The sequence below is a fragment of the Ahaetulla prasina genome, chromosome 3 (assembly GCF_028640845.1).
Source record: "Ahaetulla prasina isolate Xishuangbanna chromosome 3, ASM2864084v1, whole genome shotgun sequence".
Lineage (NCBI taxonomy): Eukaryota > Metazoa > Chordata > Lepidosauria > Squamata > Colubridae > Ahaetulla > Ahaetulla prasina.
Window position 1 is genome coordinate 7,270,498 of NC_080541.1, and position 25,423 is coordinate 7,295,920.

General features: G+C 41.4%; 1 protein-coding gene across 5 annotated transcripts in view; it reads left to right on the plus strand.

Annotated features, from left to right (window-relative positions):
* PTK2 (protein tyrosine kinase 2) overlaps positions 1-25,423 on the plus strand; it is a 305,627-nt gene that overhangs the window by 92,740 nt on the left and 187,464 nt on the right. For all 5 annotated transcript variants that reach the window (XM_058178297.1, XM_058178298.1, XM_058178296.1 and 2 more), the window contains one exon: positions 19,601-19,627. Coding sequence is in view for 1 of the 5 variants with exons in the window: in XM_058178293.1 (XP_058034276.1) it covers positions 19,601-19,627 (27 nt within the window). In the remaining 4 variants the exon portion in view is untranslated. The remainder of the gene's footprint in view (positions 1-19,600; positions 19,628-25,423) is intronic.

A 25,423-nucleotide genomic window follows, 5' to 3' on the forward strand; every position in this document is an offset into this window, starting at 1 on the left:
AGACGCTCACCAACACCTTGAAGCGCACCGGAAGGCCACAGGTAGCCAGTGCAGCCTCGCAGGATAGGTGTCACTCGGGAGCCACGAGGGCTCCCTCTATCACCCGCGCAGCTGCATTCTGGACCAACTGCAGCCTCCGGATGCCCTTCAAGGGGAGCCCCATGTAGAGAGCATTGCAGTAGTCCAGACGAGACGTCACAAGGGCGTGAGTGACTGTGCACAAGGCATCCCGGTCTAGAAAGGGGCGCAACTGGCGCACCAGGCGAACCTGGTGGAAAGCTCTCCTGGAGACGGCCGTCAAATGATCTTCAAAAGACAGCCGAGCATCCAGGAGAACGCCCAAATTACGCACCCTTTCCATCGGGGCCAATGACTCGCTCCCGACAGTCAGCCGCGGACTCAGCTGACTGTACCGGGATGCCGGCATCCACAGCCACTCCGTCTTGGAGGGATTGAGCTTGAGCCTGTTTCTCCCCATCCAGACCCGTACGGCTTCCAAACACCGGGACAGCACTTCGATAGCTTCATTGGGGTGGCCCGGTGTGGAAAAGTACAGCTGGGTGTCATCAGCGTACAGCTGGTACCTCACACCGAAGCCACTGATGATCTCACCCAGCGGCTTCATATAGATGTTGAACAGAAGGCGAGAGAATCGGCCCTGCGGCACCACAAGTGAGGCGCCGCGGGTCGACCTCTGCCCGTCAACACCGTCTGCGACGGTCGGAGAGATAGGAGGAGAACCACCGATAAACGGTGCCTCCACTCCCAACCCTCCAACTGGCGCAGCAGGATACCATGGTCGATGGTATCAAAAGCCGCTGAGAGGTCTAATAGGACCAGGGCAGAGGAATAACCCCTATCCCTGGCCCTCCAGAGATCATCCACCAGCGACCAAAGCCGTCTCAGTGCTGTAACGGGTCGGAAGCCGGACTGAACGGGTCCAGATAGACAGTTTCCTCCAGGTGCAGGGGAAACTGATATGCCACCATACTCTCTACAACCTTCGCGCGGCGGGTTGGAGACGACGATAATTACCTAAAACAGCGGGTCAGGAAGGCTTCTTGAGGAGGGCCTCACCACCGCCTCTTTCAAGGCGGCAGGGAAAACCCCTTCCAACAAAGAAGCACTCGTAATCCCCTGGAGCCAGCCTCGTGTCACCTCCTGAGTGGCCAGCACCAGCCAGGAGGGGCACGGGTCCAGTAAACACGTGGTGGCATTCAATCTACCCAGCAACCTGTCCATGTCCTCGGGAGTCACAGGGTCAAACTCATCCCACACAACATCACCAAGACCGCCCTCAGATACCCCGTCTGAATCGCCACAATTTTGGTCCAGACCGTCCCTAAGCTGAACGATTTTATCGTATAGATAACCGTTAAACTCCTCAGCATCGCCCCTCATCGGTCATCCCGCTCCCCCTGGTGAAGGAGGGAGCGGGTCACCCGAAACAGGGCAGCTGGGCGGTTATCTGCCGACGCAATGAGGGAGGAGGCGTAGGAACGCCAATGGACACATGTCCAGGGACATCTAAGGTCTCTGCTCCAAGGGATGAGGCCAAGGATGGAAATGGCTCCCGCTCTCACCACAGGGCAGGTCATCATAGTAAGGCATTCCTCCAGGATGAGAGGTGCAGGGATCTGGCCCTACAAAAGATCTGCAGCAGGGCCAACAAAGACGCAGCCTCTACCTTGATACCCAGAGGTGACCCCTTTATGTTGGAAGTGCCTCTGTCCCACGAACAGTCCCCAGGGACTACTCCTGAACATATCTCCCTCCATGACCCTTGCCGATTTCAATGGCTGGGTTGTGCTGCTATTCCACCATTGCAACAGCCTGCTACTGATGGAGCCTCTGTCCAGGATCCTACTCCGGGCCCTCACGATACAGACATCCCAGCGGATGCCGAGGCCTATCCTTCACAAGATTGGGGCTTTATCCTTCCGTCCAATATTCAGGACATTATTTCCAGAGCCATACAGCAGTCTCTCTCGGCTGGATTTCAGCAGCCCAGCAGAGCATTCTCTGAGATGTCACTTGCATCTGATTCACCTCGTGATCATTGTCCGGAGGACCTTCAATCCTTTCGGGAACCGGGTTTCCCAGCTCCTTCCCATGGGAGCCATCCATTGTTCCTGGAGGAAGTAGACCACCGGGACCCAGATCTTTCGGATGATGACGGCTTACTTCCCAAGCAGCCGGCATTTACTGGTCTGTTTCCACCTGCCATTTTTAAATCGTTGCTGTTTAAAGCAACCAATACAGCATGCCTCAGCTCCCCTCCTGCAGGGGATATTCCTCCACCTTCCTGTGAGGTGTCGGATCCCCTATTCTCGGAACCAAGCAAAGCTGTGGACACAGTTTCTGTGCCTCACCTGTTCCTCAATGTCATTCAACAACAGTGGACAACTGGCTCGGTCCCGATCCCTTCTTCCACAGATAGGCAGTTCTTCAATGTAGCCCCAGAGTTAGTGGCATTGCTCCAGGTGCCATCAGTGGATGCTTCGATAGCAGCCTTCTTACCAAGCACCTCCATCCCGGGTGAACTGGACAAAGGGTTACGCATGGAAGAGCGACGGTCAGACGAGTCCCTTCAATGAGCGCACCAGGGGGCAGCCTGGGCAATTTGATCAGCTACCACGACGTCGTTCTTCAATAGGGCAACTTTACTTCGGCTGCGACAGCTACAAGACAAATTGCCAGCAGATGACACCAGACTGCAGCAGGATCTTAATAAAATCATAGCTGCGGTTCAATTCTCAGCCGATGCTATGCTAAATTCTGCCCGTTTCACCTCCAAGTCCATGGCTTCCTTAGTGGTGGCAGCCCTTACGGGCTGCCAGCCTTTGTCTCTTGTCATGTAAACTCGCCTTTTTGGTGGTGATTACTTCCGCCAGGTGAATTTCTGAGATTGCTGCTCTCAGTGCGAAGTGATCGCTACGCGTATTTCACACTGATCGCGTGGTGCTTCGGCTCGATCCTTGCTTCATTCCAAAGATCAACATACCCTTTCATAGAATGCAGGAACTGATTCTACCCGATTTTTGTCCTAACCCTACCCACCCCTTAGAACGGCGTTGGCCAGGCGTTTGGACATTCAGAGGGCCCTCCGTATTTGCCTCAGCTGAGGTGGCATTTGGCCGCCGGGTCTTGCAACGGTTTCATACCGAAGGGGAGTCTTCTGACCAGACAGGGGCCCGCCCTTAGTTTAGGGCCAGGCAGCTTTGGTATGTCTCATTCCTGGCTTCTGTCTCCATCACTATGTAGAAGGGGCATTGGTCTTACCTGAGATGCACCATCTCGTTGGGTGGAGACAGCAGCCAGTCCCACCCTTAGATCAATCTAGTCTTCTTTAGGCAGGGCAACCTTTTTCTTTCGACAAGTTGAGTCTGTTTCTTCGTCTTTGCCAAAAGCTGGAGACCCTAGCAACAAGGGCGGGACTTGCAATCTTGACAGACTCAGTCCTTCTTTTTTTTTCATAAAAAAGTTTTATTTTTACAATCATATCAAACAGCTCATCCAATGTACAGTTATATACAATTAGTCGGGCTTGCCCAATCACCACCCCCCTTTTTAACACTCTTCCCTCTTCTACCTTCTTCTACTTTCCAGACCTTCCTCTCCTTCTCTTATCTACATCCTCTCCTCCCTCCACCCTACACCTTCCTTCTCCCTCTTCTACCCCTCTTCCTTCCTCTTCTCCTCTTTCCTACCTCTTACTCTCTCCTCTTTTCTCCCTCCCCACCGTTCTAAAATGGTAACTGGGCAGACCCGACCCTATATTAATTATATTTATACATCTTCAATAATCCCTGTACATTAACCATCACTCCATCCTCTATCCTCAACCCCGCAATTCCCTCCCCTTACCCCCACCCCCACCCCGACTTCCCAGAACAAAATGCAGGGTATCAAAACTAACAATCATAATCCAAAATAATTCCTAAATTATAATCTCTAGTCACTCCACAAATAATAATAATAATAATAATAATAATAATAATAATAATAATAATAATAATAATAATAATAATAATAATAATAATAATAATATATTTTAATTTGTATATGTGTGTATATGTGTATATGTGAGAGTGTGATTATATGTATAATCACACTCTCAATTCCCCTCTCCTTCAGAAATAAATCTAATACAAAATATTTCCTAAATTTACTCATATGCTATTCGATATTTTTTTATCTGATACTTATTTTGAATATAATCAATCCACATTTTCCATTCTAAAATATATTTTTCTTGTGTATAGTCTTTCAAGTAAGCAGAAATTTTTGCCATTTCTGCCAAATTTGATACTTTGAGTGTCCATTCTTCAATTGTAGGTAATTCTTCTTTCTTCCGGTATTGAGCAATCAAAAGTCTTGCGGCTGTTATTGTTCAAAATCAATTTAGTCTCTATAGCTGTACAATCCATAATTATTCCTAGTAGAAAGAACTGCGGAATAAACTTAATCTTCTTTTTCAAAATATTCTGCATGATCCACCATACTTTACTCCAAAATGCTTTAACTTTTTTACAAGTCCACCATATATGGTAATAAGTGGCATCTTCACAATCGCATCTCCAACATTTAGCCTGTACATTAGGATACATACATGACAACTTTTTGGGGTCTAAATGCCGTCTATAAAACATCTTATAAAAATTTTCTCTCATATTTTGTGCTTGTGTAAATTTAACATTCCTCACCCAAATTCTTTCCCAAGTTTCCAACATTATTGGTTGCTGAAAATTTTGTGCCCACTTAATCATACAATCCTTAACCAATTCAGTCTCTGAGTCTATTTCTACTAATACATTATACAACCTCTTAATATGCTGTTGGCCTTGATCTCTCATTTGTTTTAACAAATTATCCTCAGTTTGCTTAACACCTATTTTTTGATCTAATTTCCATCTAGCTTGTAATTGTCCATATTGGAACCATGTATAATTTTTCCCTTCTTCCCCCATCTTTTCTCTGGATTTTAATTGTAATTCCCCCTTTTCCATACAAAGAAGTTCTTTATAGGTAACTACCTCCATCTTTTGATATATATTTATATTTTCTATCATGTGTCTCGGGATTGCCCATATTGGAATCTTTCCATCTAATTTATATTGATATTTCCTCCAGACCCTCAATAATGCATTTCTAATTATATTATTTTTAAATATTTTATCTACTTTCTTATCATATAATAAATAGGCATGCCACCCATATAACAAACCATAACCTTCTATATTCAAAACTCTTTCCTCAGTTAAATTAATCCAATCAGTAATTAATGATAAGACAACTGCTTCATAATACAATTTTAAATTAGGCATTTTAAGACCCCACCTTTCCCTTGTGTCCTGCATTATTTTTAATTTTATTCTTGGTTTTTTGCCCATCCATATAAGTTATTAACCCCCTTTTGCCATTCCTGTAATTTGATATCATTCTTAAATATCGGTATCATTTGAAACAAAAATAAAAACCTGGGCAAAACATTCATTTTTATAGCCGCTATTCTTCCCAGCAAGGATAGTTGTAACTTCTTCCAATTCTCCATTTCTTTCCATACCTTCTGCCACAATACCTCATAATTATTTTTGTATAATTTAACATTTGAAGCTGTAATATATATTCCTAAATATTTAACCTTTTTAACGATTTCAAAACCTGTAGTTCTTTCTAACTCTTCTTTTTGTTGTATATTCATATTTTTAGTTATCATCTTTGTCTTTTGCTGATTCACCTTAAATCCAGATACTTTACCATACTGGCCAATTATATCTTTTAAGCCAGTAGCTGAGTATATTGGTTGGGATACAGTAACAACCAAGTCATCTGCAAAAGCTCTTAATCTATAATCTTGATGTTTAACTCTAATTCCCTTTATTCGATCGGAACCACGTATTTTAGTCAGAAGAATTTCTAAAGTTAAAATAAAAAGTAATGGGGACAGGGGACGTCCCTGTCTCGTCCCTTTCCCAATTTTAAAAGTTTCTGTTAACCCACCATTTACTATTATTTGTGCTGTTTGCTTCTGATATATTGCTTTAATTGCATGGATAAAATAATCCCCAAATTGCATTTTTTCTATTATTTTAAACAAAAACTGCCAATCCAATCTGTCAAAGGCTTTTTCAGCATCCAAAAAAAAAATATGCCGCTGAGACTTGGTTGTTTCGTTCCAAATATTCAAGTAAATTTACAATTTGCCTCACATTATATCTCATCTGCCTACCCTTAATAAATCCTGACTGATCATTATGAATTATTTGATTCATCACTGGCATTAATCTATTAGCAAGTATCTTGGCAAATATCTTGTAATCAGTATTTAAAAGTGATATAGGCCTATAATTCTCTGCTTTAATACCATCTCGATCTTCCTTCGGTATTAACGAAATAAAGGCTGTCCTCCATGAAGGGGGAACATCCCCTCCCATTTGAATTTTATTTTTCATATTCATAATAAAAAATTCTTTCATTTGCTTTTTACATTCATTTACATTTTGTTCATATTTAAACAAATTCTCATTCAACCTCCATGATCTCCTAGCCTCCTTTTCCCGATCAAATTCAATCCAAACCGGACTATGATCAGATAGAGTTCTTGAACAAATCTTAGTCTTCTTCACTCTAGAATACAAATCATTAGAGATCAAAATAAAATCAATCCTCGAAAATGATTGATGCCTGTCAGAAAAGAAGGTAAAATCCCTCTCTTCTGTATTATGTTCTCCCCAAATATCTCTTAATTCCAAGTCCTCCATCATTTCAAAAAAAGCCTTTGGTAATTTCGCCCGGCTTGAAATCTTCCTTAAACTTTTTTTGTCTTTTTGAGTATCCAACACACCATTCCAATCACCCATTAATATATATGATTTATAATCCCAAAATACTCAGTCCTTCAACTGAACAGATGGACTACAACCCATCCCTGGCTGCTGTCTCCACCCAATGAGAAGGTGTGTCTCAGGTAAGACCAGCGCCCCTTCTGTAAATCCTGGGTACTTGAAAATATTCCTGCCTATAGTCTCTGAGGCCTTTTCCTATTGGATAGTATAATCTATTTGGGTTTTAGATTCTAGCCAGTAGCAGAGGTATGTTTGGCAAGATCACCAATATATAGTAGGAGCTCTTTCTTGCAGCCAATATATGGTGTCCAGAGCAGCTACTTAATTTACAGACGTTAATTGTTCTCATATTCATGATCTGTATATTACTTTGGCTTCTTATTTACTCAAATGAGGTTTCTGCAAAGTCACAGGAGCTTTGCAGTTGTTTTATCTGGCTTTGTGGCAAGCCCACGTCTGCAGTAAATTGAGCTCTTTCATACTCAGATGTTCAAAGAAATGTTTGCTTTTGAAAGGAAGATTGTTTGAAAAAACATTGTAAGGTGAATCCAGTTCATTTCCTCCTGTGTTCAAAATTTCACCATCTTGTGCAAATTAACCATGTACTTTCGAGTGCCAGTCTTGAAGTTTGAGTAAGTAATTGGCATTCTTTCTTGCGAATGCGTGGGTTGATGGAGGAATGATGAAAAGACCAGAATTTGGATATTTTTCTATTTTTAAAAGCTCTTCCAAGACGATTGCAGTTTATTTCACAAATTGCTTCAGTGTTCCTTGAGCTCTGTGATACACTGAAATGCAGGAGAGCATTGTCAAAAATATACTTGCAGATTGCTCTGACTCTGCAGTTCAGAGTATGGGGCCTTTGGCCTTTGTCATAAGCATTGCCTTTGATGTATGTTAAACCACTGATCCATTTCAAAGATAAACCGCGGATGTCATGTAGTACAAACAAGACTGTGTTCACGGATGATTGGATATTTCGTGTCATAGAAAACAGGTCCTTTTATAGCTAGCTAGAAACAGTTGTAGGTCATTAAGGCCACTCCTTGTTCTTCGGCAGCAGATTCAGAATCTCAGCAAGCCCTGAAAATATTGTGATACCTTTTCCTATTGGGTCGTAGAACTCATGAATATGCTTCGGTCGATACCTTCCAGGGTTTCTGTTGGCTGTGTAAATACGTTTCCTATTATTTCTTGTTTTTAAGTTAGAGTTGATGCATTGCATCATATGCAAAACATGAGAAGTGTTAATTCATACTTCATGCGTGGCCTTTCTTCCCCATCTTTAGTTACAGTTGTATTTTATTGCAATTTTAATGTGATTTTATCCATCCATCCATCCATCAGCTACCTACCTACCTACCTACCTACCTACCTACCTACCTACCTACCTACCTACCTACCTACCTACCTATCTATCTATCTATCTATCTATCGTTTCATTTGTAAACTGACCAGAGTCGCCTTGCAGCAAGATGAATTGCAAACAAATTTGATAAAAATGAATACATTCTGGACAAATATTTAGTAAATGTGAGCCCCACCAAAATTCATGAAATGCCTGTTTTTCAGTGAATAAGATATTGATTGTAGTTGCATTTACGTATGCCTTCTCATCTCATTCAGATTTACAGGTGTTTTAAAACGAATTTATCGAATTGTATTACTTGGAGTAATTTAATTAATTGAATTACGGTAATCTTCAAATAATCAAGCAACAATTACTTCTTTTTTTGTAAATTTTTATTTTATTTTATAATATAAAAATTCCATTTTTAGTTAAATAGTATCTGGGTACAAATATTTTTAGGAAATAATAATCAAGGTGTTTACAACAATATTCTTTACATTGGTATTAGTTCTATAATAATAATGACAATAATATTTGCTTAACCATTTTGGCAAACCTCTCTTGTATCATTAATCCTTTTCTTTCTTTTTTAAAAAGAAAGTAAGTTTTTTTTAAAAAGAAATTTTTACAATTTTCTTCTTTACAACATTTTCACATCAGTATTCATTTCTTATATATCCATTTCCCCCCTTGTTTCAATTTACTATCTATACATGTGATTCTAATATTTATTTATAATATGAAAATATCAATGTACTAAATTACAGTATACATTCTGCATCAGTTCCATTTCTACATGTTTGTTACTACGTTCAAATTCCTTTATCTTCCTCATTTAATCTTTCCTCGCCCTTTATACCTCTCCTCTAACCGTTCATACCATTTATCCCATACTATGTAAAATTCTGTTTCCTCCTTATCTTGTATTTCTTTTGTGAGTTTATCCATCTCCGCACACTCTAAAACTTTTCTTATCCCATTTTCTTCTGTTGGTGTATTATTATTTTTCCAATTTTGTGCATATATTATTCTCGCTGCTGTTGTGATATGTATAATTAATCTTTTTCTTTTATCTACATGTTTCTAACTTCTGTTTTTATTAGCTAACCACTGATAAAATAAGTCCCATGTCAAAAAGTATTCAGTTTCTTCCTTTCCTTAATTGTTAGTGTTAAGTCTATCCATTTCTGCGAGCAACAATTACTTGATAATCAGATAATTCATATGAAAAAATTGAATCAAGTAATCAAATAATTACTTGAATCAAGTTGCATTAGGGTGAATTACTTTATGTGTTCCATGCCATAATGACCACTCTACTTAAATATACAATGATGCTAGAAAGACGTATTGCAGTAATAGATAGAGAGAGGTCCATCCTGCCACCTCCTTCAGGTGGGAGTGAGTTAGTCACCTTGAGATACTGCTTGTTGTACATTGGTTGTCACTTCCTTAGAGTCTGGTATCAGTCCCATTCCCGGGAGGTGTAGCAGAAGGCTGTGTTGCATGTTCTGCAGCAGAATTGACTGCCAGAGACATCTAGATGCCCTGGGCAGTGGAAGTCTCCAAAGGCAGGGACTCGGTACACTGTGCAATTGTGTACGTGGTAGATTTTATCAGCCATCAAGGTTCTTTCTTTAAAAAAAATAATTTTTATTACATTTTTTCCTTTACATAACTTGTACATAATCAACAGACTGTGTCATTTTTATATGCTTTGGATCAACATTCCATACGATATATATACATTATATACATTCAATATCTAATCCTCAGTAGCCTTAGGTATATTTCCAATTTTTATTTCTATTATCTGTCCAAGTATATTATTTTTCCCAAAACTGCATAAAATTTTGAATCGTCTTTTTCTTTTAGTTCTAGAGTAAGTTTATCCATTTTGGCACAATCATATATCTTCTGAATAAATCAATCCTTCTAGTGGTATATTGCATTCCTTCCAATATTGTGCGAACGCAATTCTTGCCGCTGTTAACATGTGTAAAATCAGATACCTTATTTTTCTATCATATTTTGTTTTAAGTATTCCAGGAGAAATGTTTCAGGATTTAGTTCTATTTGTCCTTTTATTATATCTTGAAGCCATCCAGTATTTTTTCGCTTCAGGACATAGCCACCAAGCATGAAAGAATTCTTATGATTGTTTTTTTTTTTTAATTCACATTTATATCCCGCCCTTCTCCGAAGACTCAGGGCAGCTTACATTGTGTAAGGCAATAGTCTCATTCTATTTGTATATTTATATACAAAGTCAACATTGCCCCCCAACAATCCGGGTTCTCATTTTACCTACCTTATAAAGGATGGAAGGCTGAGTCAACCTTGGGCCTGGTGGGACTAGAACTTGCAGTAATTGCAAGCAGCTGTGTTTAATAACAGGCTTCTTACAGCCTGAGCCACACCGCGGCCTGATTGTGTCGGCATACTCATTTGATTAATAAATAAATAAAATAAAATGCATTATCTTGGCCTGCCTGTTGCAATCTGGATTCAGGCCGTAATAGGGGGCAAAATTTTTTACAGGTAGTCCTTGACTTATTATCACAATTGGGACCGGAAGTTTGCTTGTGGAGGGAAAGGGTTGTTAAGTGAGATGTCACATGTGACAGCTTCGCTCAGCAACTGCAAACGCAAAGCTCACAGCTGTGGCCGTTAAGCAGACGGAGTCCCAGGTAAAGCACGCTGCAACCATCATAAATATGAGTCGGTTGCCAAGCGACTGAATTTTGATTATGTGATGATGGGGATGTTGCAATGGCTGTAAGGGTGAAAAACGATCAAAAGTCATTTTTTTCAGTGCTGTTGTAACTTCGAACGGACACTAAATGAACTGTTGTAAGTCAAGGACTACCTCAAATATCATCTGTGGTATGTTTTTACATATATTGAAAATCTTTCTTTTTAATGCCTATTTTATATCCCTAGTTACCAGTTTGATCTTTTTGGATCAATTTAAATTTCATAATTAACACTTGGAAATGATAGTTAAAATAAAATTAAACACAATATTTGATGTTAAGATCTGAGCTAGTGTGTTGTGTAAAAAAATAATAATATGAAATGATCTGAAGGCTTATTTCCTTAAGAAGTCTACATGCATGTTGACCCTTGTACTTGAAATCTGTTACCAAAGGCAACTTTATTTATTTATTTATTTATTTATTTATTTATTTATTTATTTATTTATTTATTTATTTATTTATTTATTTATTTATTTATTTCGATTTTTATACTGCCCTTCTCCCGAAGGACTCAGGGCGGTGTACAGCCAAGTAAAAATACACTGTATACAAATTAAAAGAAATTTAAAAGGAAACATATGATGTGGCCGAAAAATTTAAAACAATTTAAAATCTTAAAATATAAATAACCCCAATAAAATTTTAATCCAGTCCCGCTTGAATAAATAGGTGCGTTTTCAGCTCACGGCGAAAAGTCCGAAGATCAGGCACTTGACGTAAACCAGGGGGAAGTTCATTCCAAAGCGTAGGAGCTCCAACAGAGAAGGCCCTTCCCCTGGGGGCCGCCAACCGACATTGCTTGGCGGACGGCACCCTGAGAAGGCCCTCTCTGTGTGAGCGTACGGGTCGGTGGGAGGCAAAAGGTAACAGCAGGTGGTTCCGTAAGTACCCGGGTCCTAAGCCATGGAGCGCTTTAAAGGTGGTAACCAAAATCTTGAAGCGCACCCGGAAGACCACAGGAAGCCAGTGCAAACTGCGCAGGAGTGGTGTTACATGGGAGCAACGAGTGGCTCCCGTTACTACCCGCGCAGCTGCATTCTGGACTAGCTGCAGCCTCCGGGTGCACTTCAAGGGCAGCCCCATGTAGAGAGCATTCCAATAATCCAAACGGGAAGTGACAAGAGCATGAGTGATCGTGCATAAGGCATCCCGGTCAAGGAAGGGGCGCAACTGGCGGACCAAGCAAACTTGGTAAAAGGCCCTCTTGGAGACGGCCACCAAATGATCGTCAAACGACAGCCGCCCATCCAAGAGGACACCCAAGTTGCGCACCCTTTCCATTGGGGCCAATAACTCGCCCCCCACAGTCAGCCGCGGCTGCAGCTGACTGTACCGGGGTGCCGGCATCCACAGCCACTCCATCTTGGAGGGATTGAGCTTGAGTCTGTTTCTCCCCATCCAGACCCGTACGGCTTCCAGACACCGGGATAGCACTTCGACAGCTTCGTTGGGGTGGTCCGGGGTGGAAAAGTACAGCTGCGTGTCGTCAGTGTACAGATGATAACTCACCCCGAAACCACTGATGACCTCACCCAGCGGCTTCATATAGATGTTGAACAGGAGGGGCGAGAGAATCGACCCCTGAGGCACCCCACAAGTAAGGCGCCTCGCAGTCGACCTCTGCCCCCCTGTCAACACCGTCTGCGACCGGTCGGAGAGATAGGAGGAGAACCACCGATAAACGGTGCCTCCCACCCCGAAGCTCTCCAGCCGGCGCAGCAGGATACCATGGTCGATGGTATCAAAAGCCACTGAGAGATCTAACAGGACCAAGGCAGAGGAGCAACCCCTATCCCTGGCCTTCCAGAAGTCATCTACCAACGCGACCAAAGCCGTCTCTGTGCTATAACTGGGTCGGAAGCCGGACTGGAACGGGTCTAGATAGACAGCTTCATCCAGGTACCGGGGAAGCTGCCACGCAACCACACACTCTACAACCTTCGCCACAAAGCGAAGGTTGGAGACTGGATGATAATTTCCCAAAATAGCTGGGTCCAGGGAAGGCTTCTTGAGGAGGGGTCTCACCACCGCCTCTTTCAAGGCAGTGGGGAAACCCCCTTCCAACAATGAAGCATTTATAATTCCCTGGAGCCAGCGTCGTGTCACTTCCTGAGTGGCCAGCACCAGCCAGGAAGGACACGGGTCCAGTAAACATGTGGTTGCATGTAACCTCCCCAGCAACCTGTCCACGTCCTCGGGAGCCACAGACTCAAACTCATCCCAAACGACCTCAACAAGACGTGCATCCGTCATCCCGCCTGGATCATCGCAATTTTGGTCTAAGCTATCCCGAAGCTGAACGATTTTATCGTATAGATAACCGTTAAACTCCTCAGCACGTCCCTGTAGGGGGTCCTCCGCCCCCCCGGTGAAGGAGGGAGCGAGTCACCCGAAACAGGGCGGCCGGGCGGTTATCTGCCGATGTAATGAGAGTGGAAACGTAGGAATGTTTCGCCTCCCTCACTGCCACTAGGTAGGTCTTAGTAAAAGATCTCACTAGTGTCCGATCAGCTTCGGAACGGCTAGACCTCCAAGAACTTTCTAGGCGTCTTCTCCGGCGTTTCATCTCCCTCAGCTCCTCAGAAAACCAAGGAGCCAATTGAGATCTACGCCGGGTCAGAGGCCGCAAAGGCACGACACGGTCCAAAGCCCCAGCCGCGGCCCGTTTCCAGGCCGCAACTAGTTCTTCAGTCGTGCCGTGGGCAAGATCTTCAGGGAACGGCCCAAGCTCCGTCCGGAACCTATCAGGGTCCATCAGGCGCCTGGAACGGAACCAACACATTGGCTCCGTCTCCCTGTGGTGGTGAGCGGCGGTCCGAAAGTCCAGGCGAAGGAGAAAATGATCTGACCATGACACTGGTTCCGTGACTAAATCTCCTAATTCCAGATCATTAATCCATTGTCCAGAGATAAAAATCAGATCTAGTGTGCCTCCCCCCATGTGTGTAGGGCCATCAGTTACTTGAATCAGGTCCATGGCCGTCATGGAAGCCTGGAACTCCTGAGCTACCATTGATGACAAGCCGGCCGATGGCAAGTTGAAATCCCCCATGACCAAAAGTCTGGGAATCTCAACTGCCACCCCGGCAAGCACCTCCAGCAGCTCAGGTAGGGCTGTAGTCATGCAGCAAGGAGCCAGGTACGCGATCAACAGGCCCATCTGATTCCGATGGCCCCACTTCACAAGGAGGGATTCACAACCAGCTATCTGAGGCACAGTGGACTCCCTCGGCTCTAGGCATTCCTTAATCACAACCGCCACCCCCCCACCCCTACCTTGGGCCCTCAGCTGATGAAATGCACGGAAACCCGGAGGGCACAGTTCAACCAGGGGAACACCCCCCTCTGTGCCCAACCAGGTCTCCATAATGCCCGTAAAGTCCGCGGACTCCCTCTGAATAAGGTCACAAATCAAGGGAGCCTTATTAACCATGGACTGGGCATTGCACAGCATCAGCCGAAGACCCAAGCTCTGAGGATCTTGACCATCCAGGGAACGAGTAAGGACTGAGGGGCCGGAGCATGTGATCGCTTTTAAACATCGAGCACGTGCTCCCAGGGAACGATACGGCCCCTTGCCTCCGCCATATCTGCCTCTCCCACTTACCGTACAGATGGAAAAACACTCTACGCTCCGAACATCCCCCTCTCCCCCTGTCTTCGGACCTGATGAAATAATGCCAGGAGCATGCACTGGGACTGGACATACCCTCCCCCCCTCCCCAATGGGTTCTTCCCCTCACCCATCTCATCCCTCCCCCCCTCCCAACCCTTAAAATCCCCATTAAAACTCCCCTTAAAAAATCTATTAAAACAACTAATTAAAAAACCCCTAAGCCTCCTATTTTTCGCATGGCACCTCTCGGGGCTCCAAAGCCCATCCTCAAGGTGGGCCCTCGATAATCTGGAGGGCCAAACCCACGAGAGAGGGGCATCTCGCAGGGCAAGTAGGTCAGCCGTGGTAAACATTTGCATCACAGAGAAAGTCCGGCAAGAGGCTCATCCTGGGCTGGTCAAGATGGTAGTAGATGATAAAGCAGATGATAAAGTGACCACGACCAGTCTATCCTGATGGGAAACAGTTAATGGTAATCCTTATGCGGTAGATGACCAAACCGCTAACTCAGTCAGTTCACCACCCCATACAAACAACCAGGGGTGGACTACGGAAGAAGGGGGGAGGAACGATGATAAAGATGTTAAGATGTTAAATAATAGAAGGGGTGTCCACTGGGCCCGTGGGCCTTCCTCAAGGCAACCACCAGGTATCCACGCCACCCGCTAGAACAAGGCTACACCCACGTTGGGCCTATCGGGCCATCCGCCGCCTCGAAGCACCGGGGCAGGCCGCTGCCGCCTGCCACCTCCACCCGGCCATCGCCGCCGAAAAAGCCCCATCGCCACCGCATGAAGGCCACCGAAATCCCCACCATCCGGGAAGGGACACCAGTCGCCAAATCCTGCCAGCAGTCCCGGGGCTCCACCGGCGCCAACGCCGATCGAAGGAAAACCAGGCCGCCGCCGCCACCGGGAAGTCAAAAAGGCCGACGGAGGCCCGGGAGGCCCTCCAGATCTCCACTGGGGCGCAACCCCTCTGGGGCTCCTCCCATCACCCCCGAAGACGCCCAGCTCCAAGTCACCCATCTTCCAGGTGACTGAACTTTCCTCCATCAAGGCAGGAGTCCAGGGGGGTCCAAGGTGTCAAAGGCCCCCTGCCGCCGCCGCCGCCGCCAAAACGCTAAAAAGGCCGGCGGTGGCTCAGCAAGCCGCCAGGATCACCACTAAAACACCGCAACTCCGGGGCTCCTCCCAACACCCCCTGAAGTCGCACAACACCAAATCACCCTTTTTCCGGGTGACTAGATCTTCTTCCATCAGGGCGGGAGCCTAGGATGTTATCAAGGCCCCCCCCAGACCCGGACAAAGCCCGAAAAGGCCCGTCGCCGCTCCCCCGATCAGCAGGGCGACGCCATCTTGGACATGCTCAGTAGGCTTCCTTTAGCTCTTTCCTTCTTGAGTTCCTCCTGCCTGCCTGTTTCTTGTTTCCTTACAAGTATTTCTCTCAATCTGTTAGCTTGTCTAGTTAGTAAGCAGATGTCTTACTGAGCATTTTTTTTAAAAAAAATTCTCAGACTTTCTATTTTGTCTCCTGGAACAAACTCTTGTCCTACCGTGTGGTCTCCTGACATCCTTATATCCAAATGCTTTCCTTTAAGAGTTCATAGAATGAACTGGCAAACTTATAGCACACGTGCCACAGGTGGCACGCAGAGCCCTTTCTGCGGGCACACGAGCCGTCACCCAGCTCAGTCCCACCCCGCATAGGTGCGCGCCTCCCGCCGGTTAGCTGATTTTTGGGTCTGTGCTGCGCATGCGCGGAGGGTGGGTTGCATGCGGGAGACACATGTGCATACACCCGAGAGGCTTGCGGAGGTGGGGAGGTCGCATGCGCATGCACATGGGTGGGGGGAGTGCGGGGGGCAGTGCCCCCCTGCCCTGTTTTGGGCCTAGCAGGCTTCCCTGCAGCCTCCGGTGCCCGTTTTTGGTCCCAGGAGGCTGCAGGGAGGCTTGCTAGGCCCAAAACGGGGCGGGGGGTTTACACGTGAATGTGCGGGGAGGGGGGAAGCACGGGAGGTTACGCATGCGTGCGCATGGGGGCAGAGTGCGTGTGTGTGTGTCGTGCATGCATTGCATTATGGGTGGAGGCACGCGCGTGCGCTATTGCGCACATGCACCCGCACTTTTAGCACACAACGACAAAAAGGTTAGCCTTCACTGTCACGGACCTTTCGCCGTGAGCTAAAAACATACTTATTTATTCAAGCGGGACTGGCTTAATAGTTTTTATTAATTTTAATTGGGGTTTTATTGTGTTAGGGTTTTTAAATTTTTAAATTTTTAATGTCGGCCTTTTTTTATATATGTTTTGTTTTAAATTTCTGTTTTAATTGTATATATACTGAGTTTTTTATCTTTTTGGCTGTACACCGCCCTGAGTCCTTCGGGAGAAGGGTGGTATAAAAATTTAATAAATAAAAAAATAAAAAAATAAATAGAACATAGAGCAGGGGCCTCCAACCTTGGTCCCTTTAAGACTTGTGGACTTCAACTCCCAGAGTCCTTCAGCCAGCAAAGCTGGCTGAGGAACTCTGCGAGTTGAAGTCCACAAGTCTCAAAGGGACCAAGGTTGGAGGCCCCTGACATATATACATATAAAATTGCGTGCTATTGTCATGCTTATCCTGAGTTATGGACAGTCAATACATGATCTGAATAAATGTGTGACTCAGAGAGAATTGAACACTGCCTCTTCGCTCATGCCTGGCCAAACCTAGCTTTTCTGCTTGATTATTATCTACAGCCTGGAAGCGACATAAAATATGTATGCACACTACAGAGAATATAATTACTGTATTAAATTATAAGATTTGGATTTATCGACGTATACTGATGACTGGAAGTATGAGAGTCATGAAGGTACTTAAGCAAATGATGAAAAGAAAGACTGAAAAAAATTACACCCAAATGACCATATATGGACAGACAGGTTCTAAAAATTTAAGAAGTTTTCAAAGGCTTATTTGTGGGCTTAAAATAGAGGTAACAGCAATATATGGATCACTGCCTGATACGTTGAAGCAAGGAAACAATTTACATACCAGCTCTATTATATTCTGATAAGTTTTAGTGTTCATAGTAGACTTTCCACTATGCCAGCTGACTTTTATTGCCACAACTATTCCAAATGTGTGTCATTCAGATATTTGGGGTCTGCAGCTTCCAGATTTCCGTGACTAGTGGTCAGAAATTCAGAAAGCTGTAGTCTGAGTGAATAGTGTAACTAATCTTTAATATGCTGTAGGACAGTGGATGCAGTCAAAAGAATGATGATATTAATGAGAGCTCAATAAACAATTGAGTTTTACTCTTCCAATTATTACCAGAGTTTAACAGTTGGCATGAGAATGAATTCGGTTTAAAAAGAAATAGAAGAAAAATATTTTTAAGAGTGTTTGACTTCTGCCATATCTCACCTTTCTCAGAAATTCATAACATTTTTAGTAAATACACCACAACTACATTTTGATAATTAATGCGAAAGGGCATTGCTTTGCAGTTTTTAGTGGTAACTAAATTTTCATTACACATGTTTCAAATTGAGTTAGAAATATGCTGTAAATTGTTGGGAGTAATTTCTCCCCATTCGTTAAAATTTTCTCAAGTTTTACCACATGACACTTTGATTTATAAGCCTAACCGAACACATATATTATCATTTCTTGTTTATGTGAGCTAAATCTGCTGTTTGTTCTTTCTGTACCTTTTTGTGGTATATTGAATGTATTTGAGATGGAAGTTAGCAATAGGAATCCATGCTGCTTTGGTAAAGTCCATATGGCTATTGGAAATGAGAGAAAAGTACATTCATTTAAGAAAAAAAAAATCTGGTTTAGTATTTTCCTGAAGCCCATCAATAAATAACCAAAATCCTGTCTCATTTTGCTTCTAGCCTTCCCCCCCACCCCTCTATTTTATTTAGCACCCTAGTTTTTTAAGTATGGTGGCAACTAAGATAACATAGTAACTTTATCTCTGGACCATCAATTCAGATAATCTATTAAACAGGGCCTTATAATCAGTTTGCAACCATGACATTTAATTAATTAATTAATTAATTAATTAATTAGATTTTTAGATTTTTAGATTTTTATACCGCCCTTCTCCCGAAGGACTCAGGGCGGTGAACAGCCAAGTTAAAACAAAAAATACATAGACAAAATTAAAAACATATTAAAAACTAATTATAAACTGGCCAATTAAAATTAACACTAAAACAAGCAATCCTAAAACCCCACTTAACACTTACAAATATATATTGTCTAACTGAATAATAACAATTACGGCATCTGCCTATTCCAAATCTTTGTGAAGGATTCAGTAAACGGATAAAAATGCTAAATCCAGTCTAAATCTGGCTGGGTGTATGACTAACCATAATAATAATAATAATAATAATAATAATAATAATAATAATAATAATAATAATAATAATAATAATAATAATAATAATAATAATAATAATAATAATAATAATAATAATACCCCATGTATATCTATAACTCAAGGCAGCAAATATACCTAATATTCCTCCCTCCTATTTTTCCCATTACAAAAATCCTATCAGGTGGATTGGATTGATAGAAAGTCACTGGCCAGTTTGATTTGGTATTGGAGTTGACTATTTGTTATTTTTTTTATAATCTAGCAAATAATAAAGGTGAAAGTATTTAAATATTTCAAGGATTAATACTTAAACTATGTACTATATTTACTTTTAAATACATAATATGTGAAATTAATATGACATATTGATCATGCATCTCATAAGCACAGTAAAATATGAGCATATGGCAGGGATAGAAATTAAATTGGCATGCTGTCTTAATTTCTAAATACTTTTTTGAAATATATAATGATCACAATCTTAACTAAATTGATTGTTAACCCAACAGCTAAAACTTGATAATTGGGATATGAGAGTGTTCAAGAAAAATTATAGTATTTCCAATTCTCAAATTGCATCATCAGGTGAAAAGATACAGTACAATGAATACTGATTTGTTTTATTATTATTATTACAGATCTTTCCAGGCTTTCCTTTTCGGCAGGTAAGTTTTTTAAAAAATAATTTGTTTGTTTATTATTACAAGAGTAAACGGCTCTTGTTATTTGCTAGGTATCAAATTATGATGCAGAATATTGTAATCCAGGTAGAAAGTTTTTCCTTTTGTTTCTTTTGTTTTAGGCAGGAAGTAAGCAGAGTTGTGGTTGAATCAATTATGTTTAAAGAATAAATTGCTCGTTGACAATGTTAATAATTTCTTAGGAGATAATCTATCTAGGCCAGTTTTATACTTTTCTGTCCTTTAAAGGTGAAATTATAATAGCTATCATCAACTAATCCAGTTTTCTTTTGTTCTGCCTTTTAAGTGTCAAGTTATGATGCTAGGAGTGGAATTTATTATGTTTACATTGTGTTTTAGGATTTTGGTTTTGCCATTTGTGATACATATCAGACTGAATATACAGTGTGTGTGTCTGTGTGTATCAGCTAACATTGGACAATAGATTATCTGACCAAAAATAGTGTCATTATGATGAATTAAAATTGAGACCTGCGCCTTAAAGCCATCATTGATACCCTACATTCTAGATTCAGACAATACAACTACATTTGGATTATGTAGCCAGATTAAAAGCAATTTCTCCCATTCTAAACCATAATTTCTTATTTTGTATGAAATAAACAAGCTCTTATTAATGACTTTTGCACTGTCTAATCCCAGTATATATATAATAAGTATATCTTAATTGATTCATGAAAATTCAAAATATTCTCAGAAAGTAATTTCCAGGATAGTCTAAAATTCAGATTTTACTCAGATTATTTGTCCTAACCACCCAACCTGAAGAGCTAGGCAGTAATTGCTTGATGCTCTCTGTTAATTCTCCTGTGTATATAGAATAGAATAGAATAGAATAGAATAGAATTTTATTGGCCAAGTGTGATTGGACACACAAGGAATTTGTCTTGGTGCATATGCTCTCAGTGTACATAAAAGAAAAGATACGTTCATCAAGGTACAACATTTACCACACAATTGATGATCAATATATCAATATAAATCATAAGGATTGCCAGCAACAAGTTATAGTCATACAGTCATAAGTGGAAAGAGATTGGTGATGGGAACTATGAAACGATTAATAGTAGTGCAGATTCAGTAAATAGTCTGACAGTGTTGAGGGAATTATTTGTTTAGCAGAGTGATGGCCTTCGGGAAAAAACTGTTCTTGTGTCTAGTTGTTCTGGTGTGCAGTGCTCTATAGCGTCGTTTTGAGGGTAGGAGTTGAAACAGTTTATGTCCAGGATGCGAGGGATCTGCAAATATTTTCACGGCCCTCTTCTTGATTCGTGCAGTATACAGGTCCTCAATGGAAGGCAGGTTGGTAGCAATTATTTTTTCTGCAGTTCTAATTATCCTCTGAAGTCTGTGTTTTTCTTGTTGGGTTGCAGAACTGAACCAGACAGTTATAGAGGTGCAAATGACATTTGCCTAGCCTTTGCTGAACATTTCTTTTCTTTCTGTTCTATGTGGTTAAAAGGGATTTTATCTGTGCTCCTTGGTCATAGAAAGCACTTGACAATTGGATTAAGTATAGATACCATTTTCTTGCAGTTGCTGTCTGACAATGGTAATCCTGAACGTTTCCTCTCGCCTTTGATTTCATAGTTGAACCTTTTTGTAGGAATGATGGGAGTCCTGTGCCATCAAATGCATTATATGATTAGGTAGTTCGTTAAAACCGTCACATAAGGGAGCTGGCCTACATTTCTCTAATCTCTGTCACAGCTTTGATGTTTTTGCCGCTTACTTTGCTCTTACTTTTTAATTGAGGCCATGAATATGTGACTTGACAATTTGAGAGTACAAATCACTGGGGCTTGTCAAGCCAAGTTGCACAAATTCTATTCCTCCAGAGGTAAATTTGAAGAATCTTGTCATTGTATAAATGCCTACCTCCCCCCCCCCTTCCCCCAATTTAGGCCAGTTTAGTATGTACTCCTCCAACGAGGGAGAGGAGAGGGTTTTTGTTAATTGGATGTAGAGCTCAGTTTCAGCGTATGAGCTGAATGCTCAAGATAAGAATGGATTAATCAGAGTAATCTCACAGGTGATTTTATTTCTGTCATCACCGCAGAAAACAAGATTTTTAAGGTGTTGCACCTTTTCATTTCTAAACTTGCTTTCCATAATTATGGAATATATATAGCAGAATGCTTGAAATGTTATTCTTACACACTACTCTTTGACACACACACACACACACACACACACACATTTTTAATTGTATATCTTTGAAAAACTCACCAGAAGTGATTTTCACCACTCAGTGAAATGAGTCAGAGCACGAGAAATGGTTTTTGCTGCTATTATAAAGGTTGCACGGTGCCATTAGATTTGATTCACTTTTGTTCCCTGTCACAGTTATGAATTTTGCATGGGAGAGAGTTACAGAACGGGTGAATATGTGTTAGGACAGGGGTCTGCAAACTTGGCTCTATTAAGACTTGTGGACTTCAACTCCCAGAGTTCCTCAGCCAGCAAAGCTAAGCAAACTAAGCTAAGCAAACTCAACTAAGCAAAGCTGGCTGAGGAACTCTGGGAGTTGAAGTCCACAAGTCTTAAAAGAGCCAAGTTTGCAGACCCCTGTGTTAGGAGATCCCACTATTTCTGTGACAGTTGCTTTAGTCACAGGAGTGATAATACCCCTACTTTGAACTTGACCAGGAAAAAAATATTTACAACAGAGTACTTAACTCTTGTCTTACTTAATGTGAAGAAAAAAATCTAAGGGTGTAGATATTTAAACCTAGATGATATTTTCTGTCCTTAGAAATAAAGATTACACAATAAGAAATACAAGTTAGAAGTAAAAAACGTATTGCTATCACCTCTGAAAGGAAATGGAAATTTTAGGAACTGATTTAATTTTTCTTTCCTTAACTCTAAAAGGCAGGTTTGAGAACATATTAGACAGTTTTTGGTTAAAGCTTTGGGGATTTTGAGAAGAGACCACAGAGTCAGGTAGTGTGTTCCAAGCATTAACAACTCTGTTACAGAAGTCATATTTTCTGCAATCAAGATTGAAGCGGTTAAAATTAAGTTTAAATCTATTGTTTGCTCTTGTATTGTTGTGATTGAAGCTGAAATAGTCTTCGACAGGAAGGACATTACAATAGATGATTCTATGAGTTAAACTCAGGTCCTGTCGAAGGCGGCGGAGTTCTAAGTTTTCTAAACCCAGGATTTCAAGTCTGGTGGCATATGGTATTTTGTTGTATTCAGAGGAGTGGAGAACTCTTCTTATAAAATATTTCTGGACGCGTTCAATTGTATTGATGTCTGAAATGTGGTATGGGTTCCAGACAGGCGAGCTGTATTCAAGAATTAGTCTAGCAAATGTTTCTCAAGTTGTGGAGAGTTTGCGATGTTTCCACAGATTACTAAAAACTGGAAAATCTTGGGTGTTTGTATAAACATCTCTAACGCTAGATTCAGTGGACAGCCTTTTAGTTGTTTCTTTTTTATTGAGAAATTAATTAATTAATGAGAGGTAGGATTTTTGTATTTTTCCAAATGGCTGAGAGGAATTGAAGCAGAGAATGTCTACAGTAGATGCGTGCTTGAGAAGGCTGCTATATTAAGACCAGGAAGCTCTTAAGTGCTTTTGGTCCAGCCAATATTAATTATTCACACAAAACAGATTCTTAATCATTACCACAAAACCAGAGCGTTGTTTTTGGAACAGTCAAATACGAATCTCGGTATTTTATCTGTTGCTTTTTTTCAATTTAAAGAAATATCCTTTATTTAAAGAAAAGTAGACTTTTCAATTCTGTTGTGCTTCATTGTTTGATTCATCACAAACATGTTTGCAGGAGTTTTTATTGGAACATTCAGTTTGGTTGAAATGATACAACAAATGGATCTCAAAATTGTTCTGTGTGTGCATGCAGACCTCTGTTTTACTCATAGATTGTGAAGATGATTTCATTCATTAATACATTCTAATGTTATATTTACTTTCCAGCAACTTCTGTATTAAAGCTTAATTTATGAAGACTTAAATGTAAATAGCCTCTCTTCCCTCTGGCTATTTTCTTGCATTCTTTGGTAAGAAGCGCAAGTTGAGGGAATATATGAGCTACTGTAAGGATGACAATATGTTTTCTTTTCCTTTTCAAGGGCTTTGAAATGTCTCAAAAGGAACTTGACATGAAATAATCTCATTCACTCCTCTTAATTCTGGGGACCAGAGACTAATAAACAAGAACAGATGTCATCCTTCTGTGGCACATCTGTCTTCTGTTTTATGCCAATCTGTAAATTATAATTCCGTGGTAGTTTGCGATTGGCTAAAGTTAAATGCTGTAATAATAAATTACAGTATAATGTTTTCAGTAGGAGGACATGGAAATTTAAGGTTCATCACACATTTTTATTTATTTATTTATTTGAATTTATATCCCGCCCTTCTCCGAAGACTCAGGGCGGCTTACACAGTGTTAAGCAATAGTCTTCATCCATTTGTATATTATATACAAAGTCAACTTTTATTGCCCCCAACAATCTGGGTCCTCATTTTACCTACCTTATAAAGGATGGACGGCTGAGTCAACCTTGGGCCTGGTGGGACTTGAACTTGAAGTAATTGCAAGCAGCTGTGTTAATAACAGACAGACTTAGTCTGCTGCCCTGTCTGCTTTATTCACAGATGGGTTAGGAGAAACTCTTGATTTTATTTATTTATTTATTTTAAGTAAAACATATTTGCCTTTACTGTGGCATGAAAGAATAGAATTTCACTGTAACTTGAAATGGGTACTAAACAGGGTTGAAATCCAGCAGGTTCTGGAGAACCGGTAGCGAAAATTTTGAGTAGTTTGGAGAACCAGTAGCAGAAATGTTAAGTAGTTGGGAGAACTAGCAAATGCCACCTCTGGCTGGCCCCGGGAGTGGGGAGGGAATAGGAATTTTACAATATCCTTCCCCTGGAGTGGGGTAGGAATGGAGATTTTGCAGTATCCTTCCCCTGCCATGCCAGCCAAGCCACGCCCACCAAGCCACACCACGGCCGCCAAGCCACTCCCACAGAACCGATAGTAAAAGAAAAATTGGATTTCACCACTGGTACTAAATCCATTAAAAATAATACACAACACTTAGGGTAGAGCAGTTAAAAAAGTGTTGTAAGCAAAACAAAGTCTAACCCTTTGAATTAGTTGAAGTGATAGGAAACAATGAAAATAACATTGTCAAATTCAAGTATATATAGATTAGTGAAATACCAAAGAAGTTCAACACAATTGTGTTTGTTTTCTAAAAACGATTTTTTTAAAAATGTAGCTGAAAGAGCAATAAAGGTATAAATTACTTAAAACCAACCTTCCTTCCTTCCTTCCTTCCTTCCTTCCTTCCTTCCTTCCTTCCTTCCTTCCTTCCTTCCTTCCTTCCAGATCAGCTACAAAGGTACCAGCTGTTTTCAAACGATGCCATATGATTTAATTAGTACTTGATTGGTCAATTGGATTCAAGGCTGCCCAACTCAGAAAAGACTAGGTGGCTTAGAGGATTTAATTTAAAAAAAAACTTTATAATTTTCTTTATAAAAATAAGTTTAGCTATTACCTTACTAATATCTAGAAATAAGAACAACAAAGGGAAACTCAATCTATGGGAAAAGAAGTGCAATCCAACTATTAAGGGATGCATTCAGTGGAAATATTGTTAAAATCAATGAGCAGTAAGAAAATTAAATTTTAAATAATCAGGAGAAAAAAGCTTGAGTGGTATTTGGGACAGGGGGACAGGAAAGAATTTGAAAAAAAGCTTTTTTGG